The sequence below is a fragment of the Stegostoma tigrinum genome, chromosome 18 (genome assembly GCF_030684315.1).
Source record: "Stegostoma tigrinum isolate sSteTig4 chromosome 18, sSteTig4.hap1, whole genome shotgun sequence".
Lineage (NCBI taxonomy): Eukaryota > Metazoa > Chordata > Chondrichthyes > Orectolobiformes > Stegostomatidae > Stegostoma > Stegostoma tigrinum.
The window spans coordinates 29,644,427-29,656,952 of record NC_081371.1 but is presented as its reverse complement, the minus strand read 5'-3'; the positions used below and the strand labels follow the sequence as shown (position 1 = coordinate 29,656,952).

Sequence of the window (12,526 nt, the reverse complement as noted above, 5' to 3'; positions counted from 1 at the left end):
AACTACCAGAAATCGTGTCCAGCTGTAGATATATTTGATGTATATGTGTTGTTTTTGCCACAGTGGAGGTTGTACATTTTTATGAAGAAGTATGGGATAATGTAAAACTACTGCTTTGGGAAGAAAGCAGAGACAGTAACCACAACTGAAAGGAAAGCAACAAATAACTATTTGCAAGCTGTTGAAAAACCTGGTAGCTGACTTTCAGTCTCAGACAGAAATTGAAGTTGATAGGCAGTGCAAAGTACCCCTTTCTTTGATTTAAATGCTATCCTGCTGTTGCTTTCAAACTGGAAGGCCTTGAGAACTTTGAAGGCTTAAGAGAAATGCATTCTCTGTCATTAATTTTCCATTCTAAGAAAAATCACACTGACTGACAGCTTTCCACACAGGCTTCTAAACCACCCCAACCCCCATCTCCAATGACTGGTCAGTGCAAGCAGCAATTGCAGCAGCAACAGAGCAAAGGCCTCAGTGGTGTAAACTCAGGATTACCTCCTGTGCCACATGTCAGACTAGGAATAGGAAGGTAGTACATTTAAATACATGGCTAAAGAGCTGATGTAGGAGAGAGGGCATCCAATATGTGAATCATTGGGATGTCTTCCCGCCAGGGTGGGATCTATATAAGAAGGAGGGTTGCATCTAAATGTGATAGGCACCAATATCCTGGCAGGAAGTTTTGCTAGTGCCACTCCAGAGGGTTTAAACTAGTGTGGCAGGTGGAGCGGGAAGCGGAGCAGTAGGACAACAAGTCAAATGACCAAGGAGGAGTCAGACTGACGCCAGTAAGACTGATACCAAAAATGAGCAGGGAGAGGTTACTGAGCACAAATAGGACTGACAGACTGAGGTGTATTTGTTTTTAATGTGACGAGTGTGACAGGTAATGTAGATGAACCAGGAGCTTGGATTATTACATCTAACTATCATAGAGTTCTACAACATGTAGCCGGGCCCTTTGGCCCAAATTAGCCCATGCCGACCAAAATGTCCACCGTGATACCTCCATTTCCCTGCACTTGGCCCATATCCTTCTAAACTTTTTCTATCCATGTATTTGTCTAAATGCCTTTTAAATGTTGTTAATGTACCTGTGTCAATGACTTCCACTGGTAGCTCATTCCATATGCTTACCACCCACTGTGTATTAAAAAAAGTCGCCCCCTCAGATTTACAATTATTCTTTCTCCTCTTACCTTAAACTGATGCCTTCTAATCCTCAGTTCCCCAACCCTGGGAAAAAGTCTGAGTGCATTCACCCTAAGCATGCCTCTCATGATCTTATCCACTTCTTTAATTTCCCTCCTCAGTCTCCGATGTTCTAAAGAAAATGTCATAGTTTGTCCAACCACTGCCTATAACTCGGTACCTTTTGAGCCCTGGCAACATCCTTATAAATTTCTTTGGCACTCTTTCCAGTTTAATAACATCCTCCCTATGGCAAGGTGACCAAAACTGAACACGATATTACAAGTGCAGCCTCACCAACGTCCAGTACGACTGCAACATAACTTCCCAACTTCTATACTCAGCGCCCTAGCTGATAAAGGCCAGTGCGCCAAAAGCCGCCTTCACTGCCCTGTCTACCTGTGACTCCACTTTCAGAGGGAACTATGCACCTGAACTCCAAGTTCCCTCTGTTCCACTGCATTCCTTAAGGCCCTACCATTCACCATGAAACTCCTACCATGATTGACTTTCCAAAATGCAACACCTTACACTTATCTATACCAACCTCCATTTGCTATTTCTTGGTCCACTTCCCCAGCTGCAATTTCTGATAACCTTCCTCACTGTCCACAACACAACCTCTTTGTGTCGCAGACATACTAATCATGCCTTGTACATTATCATACAAATCATTGATATAGATAACAAACAGCAATGGACCCAGCACTGTAGTCTGAGGCACACCACTAGTCACAGGCCTCCAGTCTATCAAGCATCCTTTCATATTGCTGTCTGCTTCCAACCATCAAGCTAACTGTGTATCCAATTTGCCAACTTTCCCTGGATTCCAAGTGATTTAACCTTCCAGAGCATCCTACCATGTGCAATCTTATTAAAGGCTTTACTGAAATCCATATAGACCATATCTTCTGCCCTGCTCTCATCAGCTCTCCTGGTCACTTCATCAAAGAACTCTGACAAATTTGTGAGACGTGATCTCCCATCCACAAAGCTATCCTGACTACTCCTAATCGGACCATGTCTTTCCAAATGCATGTATGTCTTATCCCTCAGAATCTTCTCAAATAGCTTACCTATCACAGATCTTAAGCTTACAGGTCTATAATTCCCAGATTTTTCTTTGCATCCCTCCTTGAATAAGGAGACAACATTCACTACCCTCCAGTCTTCCGCGACCTAACCCGTGGCTAATGATGCAAGGGCAGGGCCCCCACAATTTGTTCTCTAGCCTCTTGCAGGGTTCTTGGACACATCTGGTCAGGATCAGGAGACTTATCCACCTTCATACATTCTAATACTTCCAGCACCACTTCTACAGGGATATGGACTGTTCCCAAGATATCACCACTAATTTTCTCAAGTCTTCATGTCTTTCTCCACAGTAAACGTAGAGGAGAAATAGTCATTGAGGACCTCACCGATCTCCTGCGGTTCCACACATACATGTCCACTTTGGTCCTTGGATTCTACTCTCTCTCTTGTTATTCTTTTTCCTTTAACATACTTGAAGAATCTCTTGGCATTCACCCTAATCTTCTCAGCCAAAGCCATCTCGTGTCCTCTTTTTGCTGCCCTGATTTCCTTCAGTGAACTCCTGTACCCACGATATACTTGCAGGGATTCCCTTGATCCCAGCTGCCTGTAACTGTTCCATGCCTCCTTTTGTGATCAAAGCCTCAATATCTCTTGTCATCCAGGGTTCCCTACTCCTGTTAACCTTGACCTTAATCCTCCCAAGAATGTACAGACTTTGAACTCTAACTATCACAGTTTTAAAGGCCTCCCCAGTTGACAAAGGTCCCTTTGCCTGCAAACAAACTACTCCAGTCAACCACTGCAGGCTCCTGTCTAATTCCATCAAAGTTTGCCTTGCTCCAGTTTAGAACTTGAACCTGTGGATCAGTTTTGTCCTTCTCCATAACTATTTTAAAATGAATAGAACTGTGGCCTCTGGTCCCAAGTGCTCCCCCACTGTCACCTCAGTCACATGTCCTGCCCTCGTTCCCAAGAGTTGGTCTAGTTTTGCCCCTTCCTGAGTAGGGCCCTTTGTATACTGTTTGAGGAAACTTTCCTGAACACACTTAACAAACTCCACCCCATCTAAGCCCTTAACATTATGGCAGTTCCAGCCTCCGTTAGGAAAATTAAAATCCCCCATGATGACAGTCTTATTTCCCCTGCGAGTCATTGCAATCTCCCTGTATGTTTGTTCTCAAATTCCCATTGACTACTTGGGGGCCAGTACTACAACCACAATTGCATCACCATCCCTTTTTTATTTCTTAGCTCTAACCACAAAGATGTTCCCTCAGTTATTTCATCTGACTTTTGCTGTGATACACCCCTTAATCAAAAATGCGACTTCCCCCTCCCCTCTTTCCTCCACCTCTGTCCCGCCTAAAGTACTTGTACCCTGGCACATTAAGCTGCCAGTCCTGCCCCTCACTTAGCCATGTTTCTGTCATGGCTATAATATCCTCCTCCCGCGTACCTATCCACACCCAGAGTTTATCAGCCTTACCTGTCAGCCCTCTTGCATTGAAATAGATACAATTTAATCCAACAGGCATCCCTTGCCTCCTGTCCTGTTCCGGCCTGACCTGTCTCTTCAGCTTGCTATTTCTGATTACTGTATCCCCTTTCAGACTCTTGCTCACCTCCCTGCTGTTAAGGATCCCAACCCACTGTAATTTAGTTTAAACCCTCCCTTGCAACACTAGCAAATCTGCCCACCAAAATATTGGTTCCCTCTCCAGTTCAGGGGCAACCTGTCTATCTTGAACAGATCACCTCTGCCCCAGAAAAGATCCCAATGATCCAAGAATCTGAATCCCTGCACCAATTGTTAGGCCACACATTCATCTGCCACATCCTCCAGTTCTTACCCTGACCAGCATGTGGAACTGGAAGTAATCAGTGTTTTTCATGTTTTAGCTGTTACAGAGACTTGGTTGAGAAAGGGACAAGACTGGCATCTTAACGTTCCAGGATTATATGTTTCAGGCATAATAGAGAGGGATGTAAAGGAGGTGGAGGAGTTGCATTATTGATGAGGGAGAATATATTAAAGCTGTAGGGAGGGAGGCCACCTTGGAGGGAGGCCATAAGGGTAGAGCTCAGGAATAGGAACAGTGCAGTCACTTTGGGATTGTGCTACAGGCCTCCCAATAGCCAATGGGTGACAGAGGAGTGGAAAGGTGGACAGACTATGGAAATTTGTAAAAACAATAGGATTGATATGATGGATGATTTTAACTTCCCCTATACTGACAGAGACTTGCTTAATGTCAGAGACTTGGATGGGGAGAATTTGTTAGGTGTGTCGAGGGTGGTTTTTTGAAACCGTTTGTAAGTAGTCTGACTAGCAAAGGGGCCATACCAGACCTGGTATTGGGGAGTGAGCCCAGCCAGATGATTAAATTTCAGTTCGGGAACTTTCAGGAACAGTATCCATAATTCTGTAAACTTTAAATTACTTATGGATGAGGATAAGGCTAATCCTTGGGTGAAAATTGTAAATTGGGGGAGGGCTAGCAACCACAATATTGGGCAGAAGCTGGGAAATTTAGATTAGGAGTGGCTGTTTGAAGGTAAATTCTCATCTGACAGGTAGGAATCTTTTAAAGGCCAGTTGATTAGAGTTCAGGGGCAGCATGTTCCTGTGAAAATGAAGGATAAGAATAGCAAGATTTGGGAACCTTGAATGACAAGAGAAATTGAGAGCTTAGTCAAAGAAAAATACATAACATTTATGAAACTAAAGACAAAGCTCTCAAAGAATATTAAGATAGCAGGAAAGAACTCATACAAGGATTAGGAAAGTTAAAAGGAGCCATGAAATGTCCTTGGCAAACAGAATTAAGGAAAATTGCAAGGTATTTTGTACATGTCTAAGGAGCAAGAGGATAGTTAGGTAAAGGGTAGTCCTCTCAAGGACAGTGGAGGGAATATGTGTGGTGCAAGAGGAAGTGAGTGAGGTCCTTAACAAATACTTTCCATGAGTATTTACAAAGGAGAAGGTCATGGTGAATGGTGAATCTTGGGAGACAAGTTGATATTCTGGGGAATGTCAATGTTAAAAATGTGGATGTTTTTAAAAAACATTCAGGTAGATGAGTCCCCAGGACCTGATGGGATCTGTCCAAGAATACCAAGGGAGCCAGATAACGAAATTACTGGGCCTTGTACAAAATCTTTGTATCTTTATTAGTTACAGGAGAGGTCCCAGAGGACGATGGAATAGTCCACGTGGTTCATTTTTTTAAAGAAAGACTGTAGTAGGCCAGTGTGCCTTATGTCAGTGGTAGGAAAATTATTGGAGACAATTCTTAGGGGTAGGAATTAGTCACATTTGGAAAAATATGGACTTATTAGGAATTGGCAGCCTAGCTTTGTGTCTCACAAACGTGGTTGAGTTTTTTGAGGAGGTGACAAAGATCATCATAAAGCTGTACCGCACAGAAACATACCATTTGCCCAAACCACTCTCAACCCTTCTGTTCATATACCCATCCAAATGCCTTTTAAATGTTGTAATTGTATCAGACTCCACCACTTCCTCTGACAGCTCATTACATACACTCACCACACACTGTGTGAAAAAGTTGCCCCTTAGATCCCCTTTCAAATCTTTTCCCCCTCTCCTTAAACCTATGCCGTCTGTTTTCGGACTCCGCTATCCTGGGAAAGACCTTGGCTGTTCACCCTATCTGTGCTCCTCATGATTTTAGTAACCTCTAAAAGGTCACCCCTTAGCCTCTGATGCTGTAGGCAAAATAGCCCTAGCCTATTCAGCCTCAAAGTTCAAACTCTGGCAACATCCTTATAAATCTTTTCAGAACCCTTTCAAGTTTCACAACGTTATTCCTAAAGCAGGGAGACCAGAATTGAATGCAGTGTTCCAGAAGCAGCCTAACTAATGTGCTGTATGGCCACAGGATGACCTCCATACTCCTTTACTCCATGCCAATAAAGGCAAGCATACCAGACACTGCCTTCACTATCCTATCTACCTAAGACTCCACTTTCAAGTAACTATGAACCTGCACCCCAATATCTCTTTGTTCAGCAGCACTCCCCCAGGACCTTGCCATTAAGAGTATAAATCCTGCCCTGATTTGCCTTTCCAAAATGCTGCAACTCACATTTATATAAATTAAACTCCTCAACCCGTTGCCCCGTCTAATCAAGATTCTATTTTAATTATTTTTCCCCAGGGTAGAATAGTCAGTTAATAGTGAATTTAGGTTTAAGGTAACGGGATAAATTTAAAGATGATGTGACAGACAAGTTATTTACACAGAAGGTGGTAAGTGCTTGGAGTGTGTTGCCAGAGGACATGGTAGAGGCAGATACAATCACAACATTTAAGAGACGTCTTGACAAATATATGAATACGCAAGGAAGAGAGGGATAAGAACCATGCAGAGGCAAGATAATAAAGTGTGAAGCTGGATGAACACAGCAGGCCCAAAACGTCAGCTTTTGTGCTCCTGAGATGCTGCTGGGCCTGCTGTGTTCATCCAGCCTCACATTTTATTATCTTGGATTCTCCAGCATCTGCAGTTCCCATTATCACCAATGCAGAGGCAGATGTTTTTTGGTTTAGAAAGGTATCGTGTGTTGGCACAGTCATGGTGAGCCAAGGAGCCTGTCCTTGGTTGTTCTTTGACAGTCTTCAGAAGCCTGTAGCCTGAAAATCTAGCCACTGATGACACGATGAAAGTGCAGAGCAATGAGCATAACTGGCAGGTAGTGGTGAGAGTAGTGCACGATGGTGGAAATGAGTATTCTGGCAGTTGCTCAAAAAGGTCTAAGCATATATTTCAGGATAGTACCCTGGAACTCACTGCAAGTGGCAGAAAAAGAAGAGGAATTTCAGGACAGAATGGAAAGATAGAGGGCAACTCTAGGAGTGCAGTGCAGTAGATAGTCCAGAGCAGCAAAGTTTAGGCATCTGGATGGCATCCAAATTCAAAGAACCAAAAAATGGGACGGTTGAAACAGGATCAAGAGGAAAATGAAAATAGTGAAAGGAATGGAGTAGAATGGAAGTTTCAAGAGGCATGGGAAAGGGAATGTATTTAGACTCTGATGCTGTAGCGGAGGAAACATAATGGAGCAAAGAGCCAGGAATGGCCTCGGGGAGAGAAACTGCAATTTCTGTTGTTCGGAGTTACATATCTACAATGAGAATACATTAACTGAGGGGAAAATAAAATTTGTAATTTTGTTCACTTAATAGATGTAATTTCCATGAATTCTGTGTTGAAACTGGTGACTCAGAGGGATGATCAGGTGAAGTCAACTGACGTTAAAATAAAAGATTTGGGGTGCAAAAAAGTTTCATAAATCAGATTTCAGAATATAAGACCAAGAATAAATAATACTGGGGTAACATTTTGAAGGAATGAAGAATGCATTTGAGACAAATAAGAGTAGAGATTTATTTAGAATTATTTTTGCTGCCTTATGGAGGAATTTTGCTGCTAAGATTCTCTGATTTGCTGAGTGATCATAGTGAACAGTTTTTGTTGCATAAGTTGGTAGACTCATAAATTTTCTTCATTGGTGTGAAACTTGGATATGTCATTCGAGTTTTTAAAGTTTGCAGGGAAAGCATCAAGGCATAGTACTCCATGTATAATTCCAACAATTTTTACTTTTTTTTTGCAAGTAGATTTTGTCCATATAACACAATTATAAACTGGATTGGAGGTAAATTGTTTAAATTTGTATTATGTTCATCACTCTAGGTTTTGGTTTACTTTTATTAGCTAAGATCAATGTTTTTCAATCATACCTGTGCATTTAAGTCATTGAATTTAAAATGTAAGCATTTTTACCCATTTGGAGATAGCAGAAACCTGTCCTTTTACATTAGAGGAGAAAAATGGTTAGTAAGTGGTGTTCAGTACAAAACATTGGCCCAGATTTCACCAGCATCAGTGGGGTGGTTGTAATTACCACTTATCTCAAAGAAACCTTCCTGCAAAGTCTAGCTGTCATTGCGTGAATTTCTCTCCTCTGATTGCTTGTTTGATTCTGGGATTTCCAGACGTGATGTCATCCAGCATAGTAAAGACTATCATGATAGTATAAAAAATGGACTATTGATCTTTAAATGAGTAGCTTAAAGCTTTGGACTTTGGATTGAGAGGAAACGATTAAAAATGAGCTGGAATACTAAAGACAGCTGACCTGAATGTAGCCAAGCTCAACAGGAATTTACAAAGGAACAATATTGCTGAAGCTGTTTATCACTCCTCCTAAAAAAGCATCCTAAGGTCCTTGACTAATAAAATTCAACATCTGGAATGAGACTTTCAAATGACTCTACTGGAATAAAACTTTTCAGCTACAGATATTGCTGGAACAAAGACTTAAATCTGAAACACGTTATGCAAATGCAATAGAAATCACCCTGATAATATCAAATGGTAGCAGGGAAAATCTGACAAAACTCTGTTGAAAATGAATTGATTCCAGTGTGGGCCAACTGCCAATTAACACATCAAAGCCATCCTCCTGTGAGAAATCATGATTATAAGCTTGTACTTTTTGCTACAGAAAGTGTAACATCAAGAAGGACTCTATCTTTGGAAGTGGTGTGCCTGGCTCCGCGAAAGCAATTGCAAATTGAGAGTTTTTAAAACATAGAAATCTGCTCCTGTACAACAACATTCAGAACAACTAAGCTATCTCCGTTTAAACGTTTGAACAGAAACTCAATATCAACATTGAAACACATGATTCCTTAATGTGAGAGCTCTAATTGTTTTTCAATTCTGCCTCTCCTCACTTTACACCTTGTTCTATTTACTTGCATTCTGGAGTGTGTATGTTAAACTCAGGATGGGTTCTACCTTTTTATAATGATTATATTTATAACTGAGTGAATTTGCAATAAAATTAATTCCTTAATTTTGATTGCCTAACAAGATCGGTCTCCCCTGTATCTTAACTCTAATACATGTCCAACTACACATTGAATTGGAGAAAAGAATATCTGTTTAAAAATTCAGAACTGTTATTCCAAGTTTGGGAGAGAAAAGAGAGGAATTTATTTACCTCTTTGAATGTGGCAGAAACTGAGCCAGTCAGATTAAAGTATTCACGTAGACAAGAAACCAGGCAATAAAATACACTGATTATTAGTCATTTTTAATAGATTTTACAGAGAGCAAAATAAATGATTGGGGTTATGCTCATGGATTAGAGTAGAAGCTGAACTATCTTAAATTTTAAAAATAATTTCCTTTTTTAAGTCCTGGAGAAATTTGCTCTGTTAAAAAATGAAAATTTGTTTTTCAGGGCAGTGTTGCTGTTTAAAATTATGAACTTAGTGTGCCATAAAAGCCTAGTTACACTTCATTCAACAATATGTAATGTTTACTACTTGATTGCCTTCAATGTGGGGGGCCATCAGTAGGGCACCTAGCTGGAACCATGAATTAACAGACAGTGAAAGGTGATGGTAATGATCATGAAGCTATTGCAATATCCAAGTTAATAAATCATAGACCATATAAAATTTAAAATGCCATGCAGATTTCTGTGCAGGGAAACTCACATTTTATTCTATTGAAGTAGTTTTGCATAGCTTTTTTATTTTGCAATTTTACATAACATTTTGGACATTATTGCCTTATTTTCAGCCTGCGCTAATGAAATTTAACATGTTTGCAGATCGAATTTATGAAGCTGAAAGTGAAGGTTCCTGAATGTATATCTGAAGATGAGGCGATTAAATAAGAAGAGAGCATTGAATTTAGTGAAGGAGCTTGATGCCTTCCCAAAGATTCCTGAAAGTTATATTGAGACTTCCACGAGTGGTGGAACAGGTGCTTTCAGTTTGGAATCCTAACTAGCATATTTAATTTTACATTGAATATCATTGTATGTTAATTCTTAACATGTATTAACTGTGATAATTATTTCTTTACAGTTTCTATAATTGCCTTTACCACCATTGCTCTATTGTCTGTTATGGAATTTTTTGTGTATTGTGACACATGGATGAAGTATGATTATGAAGTAGACAAAGACTTTGCCAGGTGACTATCTGACTTGTTTATTTTTGAGAGCCTTTGTGTGTTCCGTTTTCCAATAACTGACTCAGAGGTCAGTGACTCCACAGGAGACACATCTGGAATTAGTCAATTTTCTGTGGTTTTTGTTTACAGCCCTAGTACTGAGGACAGCAAATTCTAAGGGTGGGGTCAATAACTGTGGAGCTGGAAAAGCACAGCAGATCTGGCAACATCCAAAGAGCAGGAAAGTCAACATTTTGGACAAACCCTTCATCAGGACTCTTAACAAAGGGTTTTGGCCTGAAACGTTGACTTTCCTGTTCCTCGGAGGTTTTTCCAGCCCCACATTTATTGACTCTAGCTTGCAGCATCTGCAGTCCTTACTTTCTTTATGACTCGCGGGGGAATTGATCAACAAATCAAAACATTTGTAAAATTACAAAAACTGCAAAAAAAAATTTTGACTTTTGGCTTTTAGAAATAATCTGCTTTTAGAAAATCACTTTCTACTAATGGCGACCGTAGTCATGCATTTTAGGTTTTCAATCCTCCTGTAGAATAGCAGCAATCTGCAATGTGTTGAATATTCTGCAGGTCGTGAACGAGAGATGGTGGGTTTGAGAGAGCTTGAGTGAGATGCAGACCAAGCCCAAAGTGACTAAGGAGGCAGGAGGATTGTGTTATTGGAGTTGAGTGGTTAGGAACTACAGAAAGTATGGACAGAACAGATGTGTGGAATCAACCTTTTCTAAAACAAGATTCTGGGGCAGGCTAAGAAATCAAATGTGAATTGAATGTTGAATGTTTACAGTGCTGGTTTCTGTTTTCCTTTTTGAAGTATGATGCTTGCTGACTATTTGACCAATTCAATACTTTGTAGTTAAGTTATGTCAGTCAGTATTTTTGGAAATGACAATCATACGTCATTCCACTCTGAGGAATATAAAATTATTAATTCATACTTCTGCATCTTCTGTAGCATTGCTCAAGTTTTTTTTTAAAGAGAAAAGGTCCCCAAAAGTTAGTTAATTTTTGAAAATGGCAACAATATTATTGAAGCAATAATTCCAAATTCTTCTTTTATCTTGCAGCAAACTGCGAATCAATTTAGATATTACAGTTTCAATGAAATGTCATTGTAAGTACTCATCATTGTCAATATTTCTATGACTTGCATCGCTTGGTTTCGTTGTTATTATACTATGTTGTTCCCAGGTGCCTGGTGCAAGTTTCCTTCTCGGTAGTAAAATGTGTTTTGATGTTACTGTTGAAGAACTCATGGCAGGTTTTGCAGTGTATCTTACAGATAGTACACACTGATCTAAGGAAGAATGATAAGACAAGTAGTTTAACAAACTGCCACCTCTTTTCCATTCGTCAACTCCACCTGCCTTGGATCAATTGGAGGAGCACCTCCAAAATAGTGATCTTAATCCTAGGATTTAGATTAGTAATGCAGTAAAGCAAGAGGCAGCCAAGAATAACAGTATTTAATTGTAGGGAGGACTAATTTCAGCACATTGACAGATCTGGTGATTTTCAGTGAAAAGCTGAGATGCAGAATTTTAAGAGAATTGGTTGATCTTTAAAGAAAAAACAACTTGTGTGCAATCTTAATGTAGGAAAGTAGGGGCCTTAAAGCCAGAGCATCCAGGATGGTTTGAAGTAAAAGAGAATAGGAAGAGGTAATGGTGCAGTGTTATTTTTACTGCTAACAAAAACAGAAGTTGCTGGAAAAGCTCAGCAGTTCTGGCAGCATCTGTGAAGAGAAATCAGAATTAATGTTTCAATTCGGGTGACCTTTCCTCAGCATGAGAGATGGTGGAATTTGAATGACATTGATGAAACAAACTGGAATTGAAAGAAAAAGCTGGTTTAAGGATGTCCATGAAAATGTTGATTGTCATTTAATTAAAAATCCTGATGCACTAGTTTGTTTTAAGGAAGGAAGATTAACCATCCTCATCTAGCCTGCAAATGATTTGACATCTACTGCAATATGGTTGTCTTTTAAGTGCCCTCTGAAGTAGCCTAACAAACCAACCAGTTGTATTTAACTGCTAGAAAGTCTGATAAAAGGAATGAAACTGGACAGGCCACTTGGCATTTACAGTAGCATACAGCTCTGTTGACTCTGCAAAGTCTTCCGCACTTCCAACTAGTACTTGTGCCAAAATTTGGTGTATTGTCCCACTGATAATCAAGCAACAGAGTGACACTGTTGTTCTCCTAGATACATTTCTTGCAGATACCATTGTTACCATTCCCGAGTCTGTTAAGCCCACTGAGACTGGAGTTGC

At 40.2% G+C, this 12,526-nt stretch overlaps 1 protein-coding gene across 3 annotated transcripts in view; it reads left to right on the top strand.

Moving 5' to 3' along the window:
- ergic2 (ERGIC and golgi 2) overlaps nucleotides 1-12,526 on the top strand; it is a 75,035-nt gene that overhangs the window by 10,737 nt on the left and 51,772 nt on the right. For all 3 annotated transcript variants that reach the window (XM_048549279.2, XM_048549277.2, XM_059652428.1), the window contains 3 exons: nucleotides 9,883-10,037; nucleotides 10,142-10,250; nucleotides 11,318-11,364. In XM_048549279.2, the coding sequence (XP_048405236.1) occupies nucleotides 9,932-10,037; nucleotides 10,142-10,250; nucleotides 11,318-11,364 (262 nt within the window). In that variant the 5' untranslated portion in view covers nucleotides 9,883-9,931. The remainder of the gene's footprint in view (nucleotides 1-9,882; nucleotides 10,038-10,141; nucleotides 10,251-11,317; nucleotides 11,365-12,526) is intronic.